Raw genomic sequence first — 17,843 nt, forward strand, 5'->3', positions numbered from 1 at the left:
GTGGCACACCAAGGTATGCATAGGAATTGAAGGTGCCTCATTTTTACTCTTGGACCTTAAATACTGTGTAGTTCCCTCCCTGACACAACCTAACTGTGTAGCGGCCAGGTGCTGGCTATGTCAGAGTCACCAATTTCAGTGTAAAATGTGTCTCACTATAATTAACCCCTAAATAAAACCATGTATTTTCAACTGTGATGCTAAAATCAGTCCGTCAGATCCCACATGGCCTCCTTCTGACTTGAAGTAAAATTTTGTGGTTGGTTTGTTCACAAGTTTTTGGTCCTTTTTGACACAGCTCATTCAAGGCAGTTGAACAGAACAGCCTATAAATATTCTTGCACTTGCTTCTTTGCTTTATGGCTTAAAGTCAGATGTGAGTCCTCCTGCAGGGTGTTTTCAGTGTTGTTGCCTTCATAGATCTGAAATGGGAAAAACATGTACTACACAGAAAAAGGAGGTGTTTACTGACACATGAATGTAAATATTTGCTTTCACTATTTGTGTTTTAACACTGCTGTAAGGCTTTCTGTTGTACAGGAATACCTGTGCTCGGTAAGTAGTTGATCTCTCTTGTGGAGCAGAGAGCATGAAGCTGCTTTGTTTGAAAGCAGAACCTTTCCTGACCTCTCTGCTTCAGCTGTGGCAGCAGCGGTAGCAGCCACAACCCAGCTCCTCCCTGCAGCGCTCCAAGATCCACTTGAAGGCATCTCCTGCTTTTTGAGATGTGTAACATCCGTGCACCTCATGATACGCAGGGTGAATTCTTTGGGTGGGTCTGGCAGGAAGCCAAAGGAATGCTTTAACTTTGAAAAGACCTGCATTAAGTGTTGGTGTTTCCCTCCAGGTGGTTTTATCAGCTTCAATGGCTCCTGGCGTGTTCAGGGGATCCTGGCCATGTCCCGTTCATTGGGGGATTACCCTCTGAAGAACCTGAATGTTGTCATTCCCGACCCTGATATTCTTACCTTTGACCTGGACAAACTGCAGCCAGAGTTCATGATCTTGGCATCGGATGGGCTGTGGGATGCTTTCAGCAATGAGGAAGCTGTCCGATTCATCAAGGAACGCTTGGATGAACCACACTTCGGTGCAAAGAGTATAGTGCTACAGTCCTTTTACAGAGGATGTCCCGATAATATAACAGTGATGGTGGTGAAGTTCAGGAATAGCAGCAAAACAGAGGAACAGTAATTACCGGTGGTTCTCTGCCTCGCTCTGAACTTAAACCAAACTCTTAAATTTTAAACATAGTAGAAAGCTCTAGTAAATACCATTAAGATCCTACACAAAAGGAACAGATCCCTCTGGTCTTTGTTCTTTGCTTAACAAAAGGAGCAATACAACAAATGCATTCTGAGTGATTATAAGAATTAAGTTTGTTCACATGTACCTGTCTTCTGTGACCTTGCTGCTCCTGAGAAGCTAACTGTAATCTTCCATTTCAGAATTTTCCTCACGAATCCTGTGTAGACTTTTCCTTTGATCCCTTTCCTCTCATTTCTAGCAGTCAGAGGTTCATTTAGACACGCAGCCAGGTCAGGGCCGTGCTTTCATTTACCAGCAAATGATAGGAGTGATGCTACTCTTCACTCATAGGTGGGACGCCTCAGAATGACGCTGTCATGTTTCTCATCTCTTTTCTTTTTTAATCTGCAGTGATAAGGTTGTATAGGAAAAGGTTTGTGATTATTGGCCCGGTATTGATGTGAAGGAGGAAAAGGAGCCAAATATTAGCCTGCTACCACAGAACCGGCTCTCTTGCTTTGTTTAACCTCACCCTTCCCTTAAATAAATCCGCGCCAAGCATGTGATTAGGTGTAGCTACTGAATTACCTGAAGCCACATGTTTATTCAGTCTGTGCATTACTCCGGTAACATTCCTTCTATGCCATATTGTATTCAAACCAACTAATGTTAAACTTCAGCAAAATACCTTTAAGGTCTGACACCTTCTATATCAGAAAATAGCTCTGTTGTGATAGAAGAATGTTGGTCATTCCCGGAGACTCATTTTTTTGGCATGGACTTTTCGTAGGCATGTAAAGAAAGTAATGCAAGGTAAAATTTGCTTTGTTAGTGACTGTTTGGAAAACTAATGAAAACAGGGCAGTCCTGAGAGTGACCTAGGTGGAAGTCAGCGCTATTAATGACTTCCTTTTACCACTGCAGATTAATCAGTGGTGCTAACTGGGGGGGAAACCACTGTAGAACTGTTGTTTGGTATAGCAGTGGCCTTGCACTGCAGAGATAAAAGCTTGTGTTAGGTCTAGATAAAACTGTGTTTAGATCTAACTTTCAGTATTTAATTGTATTTTGGAATCTGTGACTACTGTAAGTTTAAACAATGAGTGTCAGAGTTTGCTCTACATCTGGTAACTCAGTTGCCTGCTTCATGACCAAGAGGCAGTGGTGGCAGAGTGGCAGGGCAGTGTGTGCTGAGGAACAGAGCCACGGCCCGAGGTGGAGGTGAGTGTCTCAGATGCCTGCTTTACTGGTATTGTGTTCTATAATAACCCTGGGGATTCCCTCCCTGCAAAGTGTTGTCCTGGACAATCTCCCAAAGTCTCTTGTCTTCAAGGTGATGGAGGCTGTTGGTATTTGCATCCTGAGAGGAATCGGGGATGTAATGCATTAACTAACATCATCTGTTCCTTGGGTAAAGATACAACATCACTTGGTTAAACAGGCACCTGTTTCTCATCACCCACAGTATTTTGGAGCAAGTGGCCTGCTGGTCCCCAAAATACCATGATGTGTTGTGGTTGTGCTGAGCAGGTGTGTGTCTCGAGACAGAAATGAAAGAGGACAAATTTCTGCATGAGCAGGAATTCCCATCTTAGTCTTTTCATTTTTGTTCCTAGGTTATCTCTTCCCCAGGAAACTTCCCTCCTTTCATTTGTTTGGAGAGTATCCCAACTCTTAGTCAGATCTATAGCTACTACCAGTGCTGGTCAAATTGTATCGTACCCTCTAGCAGCCTCTTTTCATCCCAGACTCTGGGCAGAGCCCCTCGACTCCAAGTAACAGACAAGTGAAAAGCAGAAGTGTGACCAACCTTATAGCCTTCTATGAGGAAGTGACTAGGTGGAGGGATGATGGTAGAGCGGTAGATGTGGTTTTTCTTGATTTCAGTAAGGCATTTGATACTGTCTCCCACAGCATCCTCATAGATAAGCTGAGGAAGTGTGGGCTTGACGATCAAGTAGTGAGGTGGATCGAGAACTGGTTGAAAGGAAGAAGGCAGAGAGTTGTGGTCAATGGCGCAGAATCTAGCTGGAGGTCTGTGACTAGTGGAGTTCCTCAGGGGTCGGTGCTGGGACCGGTGCTGTTTAATATTTTCATCAATGACCTGGATGAGGGAACTGAGTGCACCCTCAGCAAGTTTGCTGATGACACAAAACTGGGAGGAGTGGCTGACACACCAGAGGACTGTGCTGCCATTCAGCGAGACCTGGACAGGCTGGAGAGTTGGGCGGGGAGAAACTTGATGAAATTTAACAAGGGCAAGTGTAGAGTCTTGCATCTGGGGAAGAACAACCCCATGTACCAGTACAGGTTGGGGGTTGACCTGCTGGAAAGTAGTGAAGGGGAAAGGGACCTGGGGGTCCTGGTGGATAGGAGGATGACCATGAGCCAGCAATGTGCTCTTGTGGCCAAGAAGGCAAATGGCATCTTAGGGTGCATTAGAAAGGGAGTGGTTAGTAGGTCAAGAGAGGTTCTCCTCCCCCTCTACTCAGCCTTGGTGAGGCCGCATCTGGAATATTGCGTCCAGTTCTGGGCCCCTCTGTTCAAGAAGGACAGGGAATTGCTTGAAGGAGTCCAGCGCAGAGCCACAAAGATGATTAAGGGAGTGGAACATCTCCCTTATGAGGAGAGGCTGAGGGAGCTGGGTCTCTTTAGCTTGCAAAAGAGGAGACTGAGGGGTGACCTCATCAATGTTTACAAATATGTAAAGGGTAGGTGTCAGGATGATGGAGCTAGGCTTTTTTCAGTGATATCCAGTGATAGGACAAGGGGCAATGGGTGTAAACTGAAACATAGGAAGTTCCACGTTAACATCAGGAAGAACTTCTTTACTGTAAGAGTGACAGAGCACTGGAACAGGCTGCCCAGGGGGGTTGTGGAGTCTCCTACACTGGAGATATTCAAGGCCCGCCTGGACAAGTTCCTGTGTGAGGTACTGTAGGTTACCCTGCTCTTGCAGGGGGGTTGGACTAGATGATCTTTTTAGGTCCCTTCCAACCCTTGGGATTCTGTGATTCTGTGATTCTGTGAAAGTGTCCAGCATCCTCCAAAACCGGCAGGCCCCAGGCTGCACCCCTCCTTCCCTGGAGGACGAAGGCTGCGGACTTCTTAAATCTCTTGAACAGTGCATTCGGGGAATTTGAAATGCAACTTTGAGGTTAAATTGAGCAGCTAACGGGAAATGTTAATAATGACAGCGCGCTTCAGTTATTTTACTTTGAAAAGGTATTTGAGGTCAGAACGCTGTGAAATTAAATCCTTGTGTGATATTTTCATGGGAGTGCTTAATCATGTACTCAGTAATGCTACAGCAGCAGTATCGAAACTGTTCCGGGCAGAGCTCATGGTGCGTATTGCGTTTGCCTTTCCTTTCTCCTTCACAGGCGATGCTTCTGTTGTACTGGCTTTTCTTTGGAGGACACTGCCTGGACGCTTGTCAAAACAGCTGCCCAGGGAACAGAAGAATTAGACTCAGCCACCTACAGAACCCTAAAGCAGAGGAATGCTTGTGTAGCAGGGACATCACCGCTAATCCATCACAGGCATTTGAGAAATTGGAACTGGGACAATGGTCAGCTCCAAAAAAATACCATGGTAGACTAACACCACTGAGCAAAAGGCTCGCAGCTGCCACTCAGCCTCCTGCAGCTCATGTTCTTGAGGTTAGTGAGTGCTGCTGAGGGATGCTGACCTGCTCTGGAGCACAGCTCACTGCCTGGTTGCTTCGGCACTCAAGATACACAGAATGAGGTGTCAGGAATCCTACGTGTTCACAGGCTCCCAAAGAACCGTGGGGAAGCAGTGGGAGGGTGGCTTGCTCTGGAAGCAAGCCATGCTCATGGGATGTAGGAAAACACAGCACAGTGCGCTACAGAACTGTTTTGCAGACTCATCTGAATATTTATTCCAGATTCATTCACCCTGTCATTCATAGGCCCATCCAGTCAGTTACCCCATCAGCCCTATTTCAGCCTTTCAGCATCTGCAGTTCCAGCAACAGCTGGTTTAGCACCTTCAGTTTTCTCTGCAACACTCCCACCTTTCTAATAACTCTTTCCTGGCCAAAGACATTCATGCCAATGATTTCTGGTAAAGTTGCTGACTTTTGGTTTTGTTAGTTTAAAAAACTAGCTAAAGCTACTTCAGGTTTAAAGATGAAGGTTTAGCGGAGATGAGAGGCTTGTGCAGGCTTCCACATACATGCGCAGTGCCTACCTATGCTCCCCGCTAGAAGTTTTTACTCCAGATCTAGACACTGGTAACTTTCCAGTCATGCTGATTTGTGCCAAATCCTGTTGTGATAAATGCAGCTGTTGGATGATGAGATTAATTAATGTATGTATTGCTTATGCAGCCTAAACAATATGGGGGCTGATCCTCCACTGCCTTAATCTATACCCTACATCTGGAAGGGTAGCCAGACACTGTAGCCAGAAACACCCCAAGTACACTCAAGCAGTCTGTCAGAATGTGTTACAGCATCAGAGAGGGAGCACTTTCAGCACACCATTCTCCAGGCTGCTTTTCTGCCTGGGCACCTCTTCAGAAAAAGGGAGAGACATTTTGGTTAAAGCAGCTTGTGCCCATCTGAGAGTTCCCTCTTGCTGTACGTGCTCATGGATGGGTTTTGTTGCTTACACCCAAGTAGCTCCATTGGTGACATCTGTTCAGCAAGTAAGAGCATCACATGGCAGAAAACTGCTGGATTAAGTTGCTGCCAAAGAGCATCTTTCATATGGTTCAATATGAAACAGTGCACCTTGTAATTAGTCATCTGATCCACTACTTAAAAGAAGTTGAGCTTTGCCCAGTGGTAGTGCAAGCTAGCAGTTTAACTCATGTAGTACATTTTAAAGCTACCACCATTTAGCTTCTCATCCTGATTATAGACTACCATTGAGCGTATCGTTCTTGCCATATACCAGTGGATTTTTTGAAAGGCTGTGCATCCATAGGACCTTCCGTATAACCTTCAACCTGCGCAGCAACTGGTACCATCGCGGGGATCCCAGGTCTTGGAACCAGCCTCGTTATGTGGGACCGTAGCTCCGTCTAGTGGCTGGCCTGAGCATGGTAACCAAACGGCGGGCCTCCGAAGTTACGAGTTACTCTTTAGTCGCTGTGAAAAATGTGATTTGAAGGCCCCACTGGCCTTTCCACAGAAGTTTGCTGTGAGGTTGATGCAGAGCCGCTCTCTCAGGCTGAATTCTACAGCAGTGCTGAAGCAGTGCAGGCTGTGCAAGTTCATCCACAGGCTAAGCATCAGCTAAGAAATGCAGATACTCAGCTACTAAGAAGTTAGGACACCTCTCAATCCTGCCCTGCGTCCTCAGCCAGCTCACCCCCCAGCATTGCTGCCTTCGCATCGGTGAATGCATTTTTTGTGGGATCTAAACATCTGGCAGCAGTGCAGCTCACACAGACCATAGCACTCCAGCTTAGGAGAGGCCAGAAGCCATCCCCAGCCCCAGGCTGGCAGGAGACGCTATTTCATTTCATATGAAACATAACGTGACATCTTCTGTCACGACATCCAGTCCTAGTGGTGTGGGCATGCTGATCCTGTCTTACAGGGAGGGGTGGTCACAAAGGACACTGTGAGGACTGCTGTGGTCCTACAGTTTCTAAAAATACAGAATTTGAAATGAATGAGCCTGTTTTACTGAGCAGAATGTTTCGATTAGAAAGTAAATTCCATCCAGCAGCAGGTATCGCCTACTAACTTGTGAACATAAGGTCAGTACCAAACCACTGCTAAGGTCATTACAGTATTATACCATTTACATAAGGTAAAATTTAAATCATAGAATAATTGTGAAGCATTTGGAATGCAGAGGTTAGTACTAAAGCACTGCATCAGCTTGAACTAACAGGGTTTCCTGTGTAAACACTAATGCTGGACCTTGACAATAAGGAAGTTATCTTGCTCAGCTGCCCTCAGAGTATGTAACATGCTTGCCTCAAAAACATTAATATATTGATAGTATCAGATACTTTACACAGAGAAACATCTAGCAAGCGATTATACAAAAGAATAAACCCCCCTCACCAGCCTTTCGCTTCCCAAAGCAGGCTTTTCGGCCTCCAGCCTGAAATCTGGCTGTACGAAATTGCGAGGTTAAAATGTAGAATGTTCAGCTGAAGCCTGGCAACTGCACAGACCAGAGCTGCTGCCCCTCAGTTTTGTCAGTATATTAAGTCACCTTTCTAAACCCACAGACCTGTACCTGAAAAGATATATGCAATTAAGTTAATACTTAGTTGGAGATTGAATTACTTTTCTTTATATAGTGCTGACAATATAAGGCTTGGGTAGCAGCTGTTTTACTTACGGTTTCCCTTAGGTAACCGAAAGTTCTCGGTATAAGCTGTCTCTAGTTACAGATGATGGGTTAGATGCTCTGTTATTCAGGATGTGTGCAGTCAAAGCAGCTGAAGCCTTTCCAAACCTGTAAATAGTGGTTTGTATCAAGAACAATTCTTGAGTAAAGTTTTGAAACCCAGGTTCAGGACCAAGTCAGCTCCTGGGTTTGGTCTTGTCTGCTCAGGCTCAAGGAAAACACTGAATTAGTTGAGCAATAAATAAAGTGCACTTTTTCTGTATTTAAATGGCCAACCCTTTGTTCTCTTAAATGTCCTGCGGAGACGCACCCGTACTTCTAGGGACACACATGCTCAGAAATCTACTCCAGCCCACATTCTACCACATTAATTAAATGAATAATTGGTTATAATGTTTCAGAAATCTAAACACAGGGCTGTCAAGCACTGCTCCCCAGCAATTCATACACCATATGCAGGGGTGCGAGAACAATACAGATGAAACTGTCCTTTATCTGTACTTGCTTTCATCTTGGTAGCCCTAAGAGTCACAGGAAGAGGTTGGGAAGAGTTCTTTGAAGGTAGTTCCAGTCCATACTTTATCTCTCTGCTGTTCTCTGGTGCATCGCTCCTAGGTGCGTAAGTCCAGTACAAACGGTAAGCAGTGCTTAGCTGTGCTGGATTTACAAGTACAATCAATTTTTATACAGTTCAAACCCACCTACCTTTAACATGGCAAACTGTAACAATGGTGTGACCGTTAAGTACAAAGTGAACAGGAGCAGGGCCTGCAAAAACTTTAAAACCTGGACTGTTTGGATACATCAAGCGATTGTAAACCCACTTCTATCCAGCATACCTGGAAATGCTCCCTCAGAAACGACTAAGACGGATGCATTAGGAAAATAAACCACACATTTAGAACTCTAAAAGGGCAGGTCAGAGCTTTATTAACAAAAATCCTACACAACACCCAAGATAACAAAACTGCAACAATTAGGCATCCATCTTGGTTAAGGACAGCTTCCATTCAGTGCAACAGGACTGCGTTATCAAAGGTTAAGAGCCTTTTCAGGCTGGTTTGTAACATATTTTCACTCCAAGGCAGAAGTGTGTTTAAGATTTTATCTGTATTGCCAGCTCACGGCAGAATGCACTTTACTCCTAGGTGGAGGACCACTGCAGGCCAAGCGTGGCTGAGAGGAGCGGCAGGGTACCGGGTTGACCCCAGCCCAGCCCAAACGGATGGATGTGATGCCCACATGCTGGCCTCTCTAAATCTTGTGCAGGTCACTCGTATCAGTGTGGTCTGGAAAACAAACATGCTGCACAGCAACTGTCAGAAGACTGGCATCAGGCAGAGCTCAGATATATGAACCATCTCAAGAGAGGGTGCTGAGGGTAAATGTTCTATTTTTAAGACCTTATTTTATAGAAGGAAAACTAAGTCACAACATCCCATAAGGGCAGGTAAGGCAAACTGTACCACAGGTAGTATTTCCTCGTGCGAGCTGCAGGTCAATATTGCTTTTAGCTAAGAATCACACACAGCATTTCAGAGAGAGAGACTACATATTCTTTAGTCCTGTGAAGTGACAGGGCTTTAGGAGTTTTAGAAACCCAATATGTAAGTGGAGTGGGGGAGGTCTGGTTTTGTTTTACAGTTTCATGTTTCTTCAAAATACGAACTCAACTATACATGAAAACCAAACCCAACCACCTGCTTAGCTTCATTTTAACGTGTTCCTTCCTGCCCAGAGCACTTGCACTTGGTTGTGGTTTGCAGCTTAAGAGAATCATAGAATCATAGATTAGTTTGGGTTGCAAAGGACCTTAAGATCACCTAGCTCCAACCCCCCTGCCACGGGCAGGGACACCTCACACTAAACCATCTCACCCAAGGCTCTGTCCAACCTGGCCTTGAACACTGCCAGGGATGGAGCATTCACAACCTCCCTGGGCAGCCCATTCCAATGCCTCACCACCCTCAGAGTAAAGAACTTCCTCCTTATATCCAATCTAAAATATACAGTACAGTACCTCTAGTACAGTACATTAATCTAATACACAGTATCTACATTAAAACCTGATGACCTTAATTTAACGGAGACTGCAGAAAGCTTTGCCCTACCACCTCTGTCTTAGGCAAACTGTAAAGTACATAATAAATGTACACATTACTCATTACTGCAGAGCAAACCTCTGCCTCCCAAACTCCTTCAATATATCTAACATAATTGATGGACACAGATCAGGAATTCAGTGTCACATCACTCAATTAACCTGTATGAGTTCTTAGTTTAAATTTGAAAGAAATACAATAAATTTACATTCTTGATTGTGCATCCAGGCATTTGTGAGGTCTTTGCAATGAACTGTCACTGAAATGCTCTACTGGTAACTAGAAAAGGTGAGACAAAGCTTAGAAAAATATTCCAAACTGTCTTATGTTTCGCTGATACTGATCATAGATAATAACACCCCAAAGTCTGCAGCACGTGCTGTCTCACTGGTGATTTTGAACTTGTTTGTTCCAGAATGCACACAAAACATTTACGCATTTCACTTTCTAACTCTTCTGGGATACCATACAAGACGCACGGGCTTGAAATTTTGCATTTTAAACCCCTTCTCTGATCCACCCCGCAGCAATTCCAAGCATCTTTGACCAATAGATTGTCATTAGGTTTTTCCAGTCGGAAAGCCCCACGCTTTTCCTCATCAAAGTTACAACGGTTTGGAATTCTGTTTTAATACAGCTTTCTGAACCGCTTGCCTGCATGAGAAAAAGAATCTGAGTATCTGGAAAGCTCGTAGCCTATGGTTTAGGCTTCAGTTTTAGTACAATACTGTAGGCAGATGCAATAAAATTTGGCCCACCACTGACTTCAATGCTTGTATTAGTTCACATTCTTAAGCTTTTTTTACCTTTTGCGTCGCTGCTCACACTAGAAACTTCCCTGGTATTTGCTTTAAACAGAAACATTAGCTTAGTTGTGAATTTTTAGACTTTTAAGCAATAATAAGGTCAGACCCAAATACAAGCCAGATTTGGAAATGAAAATATTTTTTTTAATAAAACAAAAGCAGGAATATTTTACACCGTACATTTCTTGCAGAACTGATGTCATTACATGAGAATTTCAGGTGGCATGAACAGGTCACTGTGTATGAGCAAAACCCCTGTAATCTATGACTGGCATTATCATTGTGGGGCACAAATACTTAAAAGTACCTTGCTTGGTGGCCTGGTGATGGCTGTGTTTTGCCCACAGCCACCTCTCTGTGACTGTGGGTTCTGGGTCTCTCGGCGGGAGCACTGGCTGCTTTAGCCAACCAGCTTCTGAAGATTGCAGTGTCTCTCATAATTACATTCTTATTTTCTTTTGAAAAAGCAATACAAACTGTGTGGTAGCATCAGTGTTCTTGTGACAAATAACCGGTTTCTTAACATTTAACATGGCAGGCCTATAAGAAAAAAAAATCAGGTTGATTTTCCTTAGGATGTACAAACAATCAAAGAACAAGTGAAAGATTTCTCACAGAGCTCTCGGGATCTGATCACAGTACAACAATCAAATAAAAGATCCTAAACCCACAGGAACAGCTGTAGTTTTACCTCTGTTTTGAGAAATAGAAGAGCATTCTTCCCTCCATTATGCAATACTGTATCTTTAGCCATTTAGTTTAACAAAAAAAAATACCTATTTTTGAAAAGTGTTGACCTTCTTAACATACATTCTTAAAACAGTGACATCTGAAATACTTGTCTAGAGTATGGTCCCCAAGACCTCATTTTTATATCTAAAAAATACAACACTTCCTATAATTCCACCAAAAGCCCATGTGCAGTAGATGATAAGGTAGCAAAATTCAATACTGACCATAATCACAGTGTAACAAAAAACCTGGTAAAACCTCCAACTTGGTACTAGAGGTTTCTGCACCTCTTCTAATTTGTCTCTAAGAGACTAGCTGAAAGACAGCCAAATGTAAATACACGGTACCATCCTAGCTGTAGGACAAACAAGGTGGCAGTGCTCTGTCATTCTAGGTGTACAGGATGCAACTATAGTATCTTCACTGTGTAGTGGATGTGTCAAAAGTAACTATGTTAATGCAGTTGCAAATTCTGTAGTGTTGTCTATTAGAAGTGTAAACTACTGAAAACTTGGCCTTGCTGAGATGAATAAAGTGATTAAAATACCTGTCTTTACAGATACAGTAGAGTTTGTCTTCTTTATGAAATACAAATCTTAGCATTTCTTACCTTTTTCATTTTAAAATTTGAAGAAAGCTCTTTTTAGGATAGATGTTCCAAAAAAAAAAACATGTCACAATATAAATTAATCTATTTGAATCTTCCTAACGTGGTTCCAAAACTCCCATGCAGAAGTACACACATGTAGGTGTGTACATACGTGGGGTTTGATTATTCTGATGTATTAAGAGATGTCTAGTAACTAAACTGCGTGTGAACTGCACTGCATCTAGCCCTCTAGTAGGCTATGAACATTACTGAAGACACCAAGGTAATCGTCTTATCCATCTATAGACACACACACACAGAGTGCATCCCATTCCCAGAGTTTCCCATGAGCTTCTGTAGACCCCACAAGGTCCACAGGCTTGTAATACTCCCAGAGCAATTTCAGAGGTGATACATTTAAATAAGAAGGTGTAAACTCTTGGGACAACTACAGTAGTGAGATAGCGAAAGAAAAAGGGCGTCAGAAGCTTCATGATGGACACAGAACAAACACTTGAAAGTAGCAAAGGATGATGTACTTATAAAAGCAATAAAAGCAATCAACGCAGGAATCTGGGAATCATCTCCAAAGCCAGTTTCTTAGCATAAGCATTATTCCTTGGTGACATTTCATATACTCCAGAAGATTCAGGTAGAACCCCTGCAGCTATAGCTGATCACATGGAGAAGCACCAGCGGAAGTTAGGATGGTGTATTCCAAAGTATCCTGCATACACAGGGTATGTACATGGGAAAGTGCGTTGTGACTTCCTAACTTTATTTCAGAGTAGCAGAAAGCCATAGAGAAATGTTGTCACTGCACTTTGCCCCAGCAGTGCAGCCCTCCTTCAGTTGAAGCCATCTCTGCAGCTGTGGTTTTGTTCGGTGTTGCCCTGGACGTTTTCACACTGAATACATTTCACTCTACGTGTTCATACAGAATCAAAGACAAATGACTGAAGTGTTTGATGACAAATCCTGCCAAAACCTGATTATTTCACTTGATGTAATGCCATGTACTGCAATCAAATGCCTATACTTACAGATATCAAAATTAATTTTATGAAGAAAGAATTGTTGGTTATCTTCTGGAATACTGATGTTCACATTAAGCAGATTTAAGCAAATTCCAACATAAACATCCTCAAATTTAATAGGCTTGATATGACTCATCAGTTCATAAATTCTCAGGGCCAGTTTTCCATCTAGGATATAGCCCATCCCACTGCAATACGGAGGGTACAACCTGAATGGATATTCGTCATACGAGATGTATGTTTTTTGGTAAGAGCCTCTGTAGGCGAAGTTATCGATGAGAGGATAACCAGTAAAAATATTTTCTGACGAATTTAGCTTCAGCAGAAATTTTATCAAGTTAGCAGTGTTGATGAAGACATCAGTATCGGTCTTCATGAGGAACCTAGTGTTTGAACAGAACTCAGTGACCCACCGAAATGCCATGATTGTTTTCAAGGTAAGATTGTTGTAAGTGTCCATAAAATCCTGGCGAATTATGTCGCCGTAGAGGATGCTTTCGTCTTCTACTGACAGGGCTGCAGCATTGTTTTCTCTTTGAGAAGCTTGACCTAGTAAGAACAGGGTTAGAGTTCGATGTCCCCACCAGAAGCTTTGAGACCCCCACGTCATCCTGATGGCCTGCCTTGACGTCACGTCCTCGGGACGTGAAGACACCAAGATGACCAGAAATGGATTTATGTCTTTGCATTTCAAGCGCTCCCGCAACGTGAAGAGGTAATGTTGCTTGTAAACTGGTTCATATTCATAGAAATACATGAGGTTTGTATGCTTAATCACAGTGTTGGAAGAAAAAGCCACGTACCACACTGCTGTGACAGCAAATACAACGAGAAACAAAAAAATCCATTTTAGTGGTCTCATGTACACAACACTAACTGGATCTGAGCAATAACTGGTTTGCAGAAGTGCATCAGTGACCTCCAAAATCCGTACCACAGGTCCCGAGATATGTTTCTTGCTGAAAAAGAAATTAAAAAGGAGTCTTCAGAACGCTGTTATTCAAATATTATCTTTTTCTTATCTTGTCAAGTGTCAGTTGAGCATACGCTGTAATACAATGAAGATAAATACCAGACCCGTTGGTCCAGCTGTTACATATGGCACCCTGCACACCAGGAATTGCTACTGTATTCCAGAAATGGGTATAAGCAGAACACTGAGCGACTCCTGAGCACAGTGCGGACTGAGACCTCATGACTTTCATCTTGGAAATTCCTCCTACATAAATCTGATCACACAGCAAGCACTGTGACCCCAGAGATCTCAGCACAATTTCTTTGACTCAATTAAATCTCAAGGGAGGAATACCCGGAACAAAACCCAACTGCTACAAAGTGCTCAGCAAACTGATGTTCAGAGGCTTCAAACACTTGTGATTTACTTTAAAGCAAGGAATTCCTACTGGTTTTGATAAGCTGGACCAAATTGGCCAAGAAAGCAGGCAAAAAGAGAAGTACAAGCAAATATTTCATCTCTTTTTTAACGGCTGAACATCTACTTGTTCCAAATTGACTGAAGAGGTGATGGAGGAGGAAAAAAATCAGCTTCCTTATGAACAACACCACAGCCACAGACACGCTAACACAAATGTATCTTGACAGACAGAGCTCTTACACCGCCCAAAGAAATGGCTACTTTCATAACACACAACACTGAACAGCAATCATTTATTTTCTAATAGGTGCTTATTATTTGGTCGACAAGAAACTGAACATGAGCCGGCAGTGCACACTTGCAACCCAGAAAGCCAACTGTATCCTGGGCTGCATCAAAAGAAATGTGACCAGCCGGTCGAAGGAGGTGGCAGAGGGGTTGGAACTAGATGACCTTAAGGTCCTTTCCAACCCAAACCATTCTATGATTCTAAGAGATGGAGTAAAGGGGCATTGCAACGAACTTTGTCATGGCAGCTTTACATCTGGCATAATGGCAGCAGCAGGGAATCCACTGCAGCCCACAAATTTCAAATCTTACAGAAGTTTTGTAAATTACTCTAATATTTTCCATTTAAACAAACAAGACACTACAAAATCCTCCTACTACTTCCATCTACTTAGGTTTTAAAGAAGGAATTCCATCTGCATTATTTTTATGCAAAACGCTACCCATCTGCCAAAAAAGCAGTGGATTTTCTCAGCTCCATCAGGCACACCACACACACCAAAACCCATAGTCAGCACTGGAGATGAAGACAAACCAAAGCCATTTTTTGACTACAGACATATGTCTTGGTCCAGAGTCCAAACTGCACAGGTATAAACCCCCGAAGACACTACTACAGCATCAGGATTAGGTGCTTGCATCAATTCATCTTGCCAAAACTAAATGTAAAAACAGAACTTCAGGCCTGCACCCTCCATTTAGCAGTGCTTACTTTTACTGTACTCTTGAAAACTATGTATGCTGTGTAGATATCTTTAAGCCAAAATCATTACAATGTCTTACCATGGGAGTTCCAAATGATTTCTAATGTCTGCAGTAATGTTTACCCTGTGCTGTAAAGTATCCATAAAGACGCAGTAAGGGTGATGAAAGGTTCAATTTCACAGCACAATTAATTACTACTTAACTTATCTTCATAAAGATCACTGCAGGCCTTATAAATGTTTCATATTTAAAAAAAGAATAAATCCAAACCCCAACAAAGCAGGCTAGAATTTAGATGAATTTGATTTGCCAGAGCCCACCTGCCTTGTATTTCTGGGTATGATCTGACTTTAAATGAATGATCCTTTAAAGGAAGCATTTGGAGCACATTTCACTGACGACACAAAGCGCATCACTTAAAATGCATTAAAGCAATTTTATGCAAATAGCTATTTAAAGAAAATAATTTCAGACTGATCCCTTTCAAGGCTGAGTTACTCAAAAAATACCAAGTGACAATCAGGAGTCAACCCTGCACTAAAGGTACCTAATATAACCACAGATTAGCATGTTATTAAGAATTTCCTAATGTGACTGATGTCCTGCCTTATAAAAACACAAAACCTTAGAGGTTTCGTGCTCATTCACTTGTTTTTCTCCATATGGGTTAAACATATGCAAGTAAAACAGAACAGAAGTTTGCAAGTGCAAAAGAAAGTATAATTGAGGCCGTTCAAACTGCATTTAGGGAAGATGATTTTAACGGAATAAAAAACCCTTTGGAGTTGCCAATCTGCTATTTAATCCCTAGTTTTGTGGAAAGAAAACAGTAGTAAAAATGCTCAGTTCTTCTCTCTTTATATACATCAACCTGACTCTCAGTTAACAATATGAAAAACACATACTGGAAGAAAACCACCTTAGTTACGTATCAGTACTTAAGTATTTGAGTTTACATAAATAACACTTCTCGGGGTTTGATGATCCGTTTAAAGTAAATTGCATCAAAATTTGATCAGTTCTTGACTACCTAATGAAAAAAAAAATCTGATTGTAAGTATTTTGGTGTTTTACTGACAGAAAAGACTGATTACATGACATTCTGAACAACAGAATCGCGACCTGAGCTGCTACGCAATAGAAAATCTGGGAAAATAAATCATCAGTTCAGGTCCTTTGCCTACAGTATGTAAGATGGCATCTTAAAGATTCTGTATCCTTACGAATAGCCACAGGGCATCCGGGACAAGCAGTGTAAAGCGCTGTTTTGCTGAGTGTCTCTCGAGGAAGCCAAAGTCCTGTCTCCGCAAACCTTGTTGCTCTCTTTTTTAAGGTCTCATTTCTCCAGTGACAGGCTAAACAGTTTGCAAGGCAGCATAGGTTCGCCAAAACATAGCTTTTAGAATGGTCATGGGGTGGACGCTACACTCCCTAAAACATGAGACAGCTGGTTTTGCAACGCTGAGAATCCAGCATACAGGCAGCCATCCTCCAGCATCATTAAGTGAGAACCCTGCAAATACAGGCAAAAAAGAACAAAAAGGCAAGGCAAAGGAGAAACCCGAGCACACGAGGGCTGTGCTCTTCACTCCCTGTTTCAGACGCTTAAACCAAAGCAATGGGTTTGAAGATGTGAGGTCTAAAAGCTGCGATTTTGGCTGGCGTTGTGGCGCAGCTGCAGTCCTCCCAGCTGCTGGGGAACCTGGAAGCCGTTCTCTACCGGCAGTTTTTGCCTTCCAGGGATAACTCAGCGGGAGCAAAGCAAGGGCAACAACCGCTGCTTTCAGTTGCTTCCACGCTCGCAGCTCGCTGGCCCTACGTGGCAGGAGTCTGAGGTTACTGACAGAGAAAAGCCACCAACCCGAAAGCCAGTGTAAGAAAACCAACTGAGCACACGCGTTAGGAACCCCCGCCGCCGCCGTCAGGGCTGGCTGTCAAGGGCAGGGCTGCCCGGGAGGCCGCGCGCCCCTCAGCCCCACCGCGCCCCGCCGTGGGGAACGCCATGTCCCCGTCCCCGTTCCTCCGCCCGCCGCCGCCGCTGTAGCCGTTACCGTCGCGTCTGGGGCTGCTGCCGCCGCGCTGCCGGCAGCCGGGCGGGGCAGGGCATCACTCCTCCGGCTGATAGCGGCTGCGGCTCCCCGCGGCCACGGCGCCGGGTCTGGCTCGGGACGGCCGGCCCCGCTCCGGGTCAGTGAGGGCCGCGGGGCCGCGGCGGGCACCGCAGAACGCCCGCCTCCGCGGCGGGGCAGCGCTGCGGGGAGCGGGGAGCCGGGCGGGAGGCCCCTCCTCGGGCCTGAGGCAGGCCTCGCCTTCCCCGCAGCGAGACCGGGGCGGGCCTGCGCCAGCAGCCCCGGAGGGGGGGCTCCGGCCGCTACCTGCTCGTTACAGGCTGTATCCGCAGCACAGCGGGCTCTTCACAGGTTCCCGGAAAGAAGAGACGGGCATTTTCAAATGGAACTTGTTCTCTTGCCTTAGCTGCTGGAGTTAATCATGGGGAGGGCTCACCCCCGGCTTCCCTACATGACTGTACTACAGTTTGTAACATTACAAAAGCATGCAGCCCTGGTGGAATATCCTGCCTGGACAGCGCAGGAACGTACACAGGTTACCGTTAAAGCTG

The 17,843-nt window shown here is 44.0% G+C and overlaps 2 protein-coding genes across 4 annotated transcripts in view; one reads left to right on the forward strand and one right to left on the reverse strand.

The window, feature by feature from the left end:
* Positions 1 to 11,791, forward strand: part of PPM1L (protein phosphatase, Mg2+/Mn2+ dependent 1L) — a 112,261-nt gene extending 100,470 nt beyond the window's left edge. For 2 of the 3 annotated variants that reach the window (XM_065674663.1, XM_065674662.1), the window contains exon 4: positions 848 to 1,463. In XM_065674663.1, coding sequence (XP_065530735.1) covers positions 848 to 1,194 — 347 coding nt within the window. In that variant the 3' untranslated portion in view covers positions 1,195 to 1,463. Of the gene's footprint in view, positions 1 to 847; positions 2,470 to 4,631 lie in introns of those variants that run through there. The other variant, XM_065674661.1, reaches the window with a different exon arrangement.
* On the reverse strand, positions 10,620 to 17,579 carry B3GALNT1 (beta-1,3-N-acetylgalactosaminyltransferase 1 (Globoside blood group)). The gene is made up of 2 exons (XM_065674664.1): positions 17,275 to 17,579; positions 10,620 to 13,814 (listed from the first exon to the last, which is right to left on the reverse strand). Exons 1-2 carry the CDS (start codon positions 17,328 to 17,330, stop codon positions 12,761 to 12,763), a joined length of 1,110 nt encoding a protein of 369 aa, XP_065530736.1. The 5' UTR covers positions 17,331 to 17,579; the 3' UTR covers positions 10,620 to 12,760.
* Between the last annotated feature and the right edge of the window lie 264 nt (positions 17,580 to 17,843).

Source organism: Lathamus discolor, chromosome 3 (assembly GCF_037157495.1).
Source record: "Lathamus discolor isolate bLatDis1 chromosome 3, bLatDis1.hap1, whole genome shotgun sequence".
NCBI lineage: Eukaryota > Metazoa > Chordata > Aves > Psittaciformes > Psittacidae > Lathamus > Lathamus discolor.

What these genes read in the sequence shown, in the direction of transcription:
- B3GALNT1 (XM_065674664.1), bottom strand. Translation starts at nt 17,330, where the DNA reads ATGCCCTGCCCCGCCCGGCTGCCGGCAGCGCGGCGGCAGCAGCCCCAG. An exon ending in CAGCAGCCCCAGACGCGACG is followed by an intron (nt 13,815 to 17,274) that starts GTAACGGCTACA and finishes TTTCTTTTTCAG; the next exon opens with CAAGAAACATATCTCGGGAC.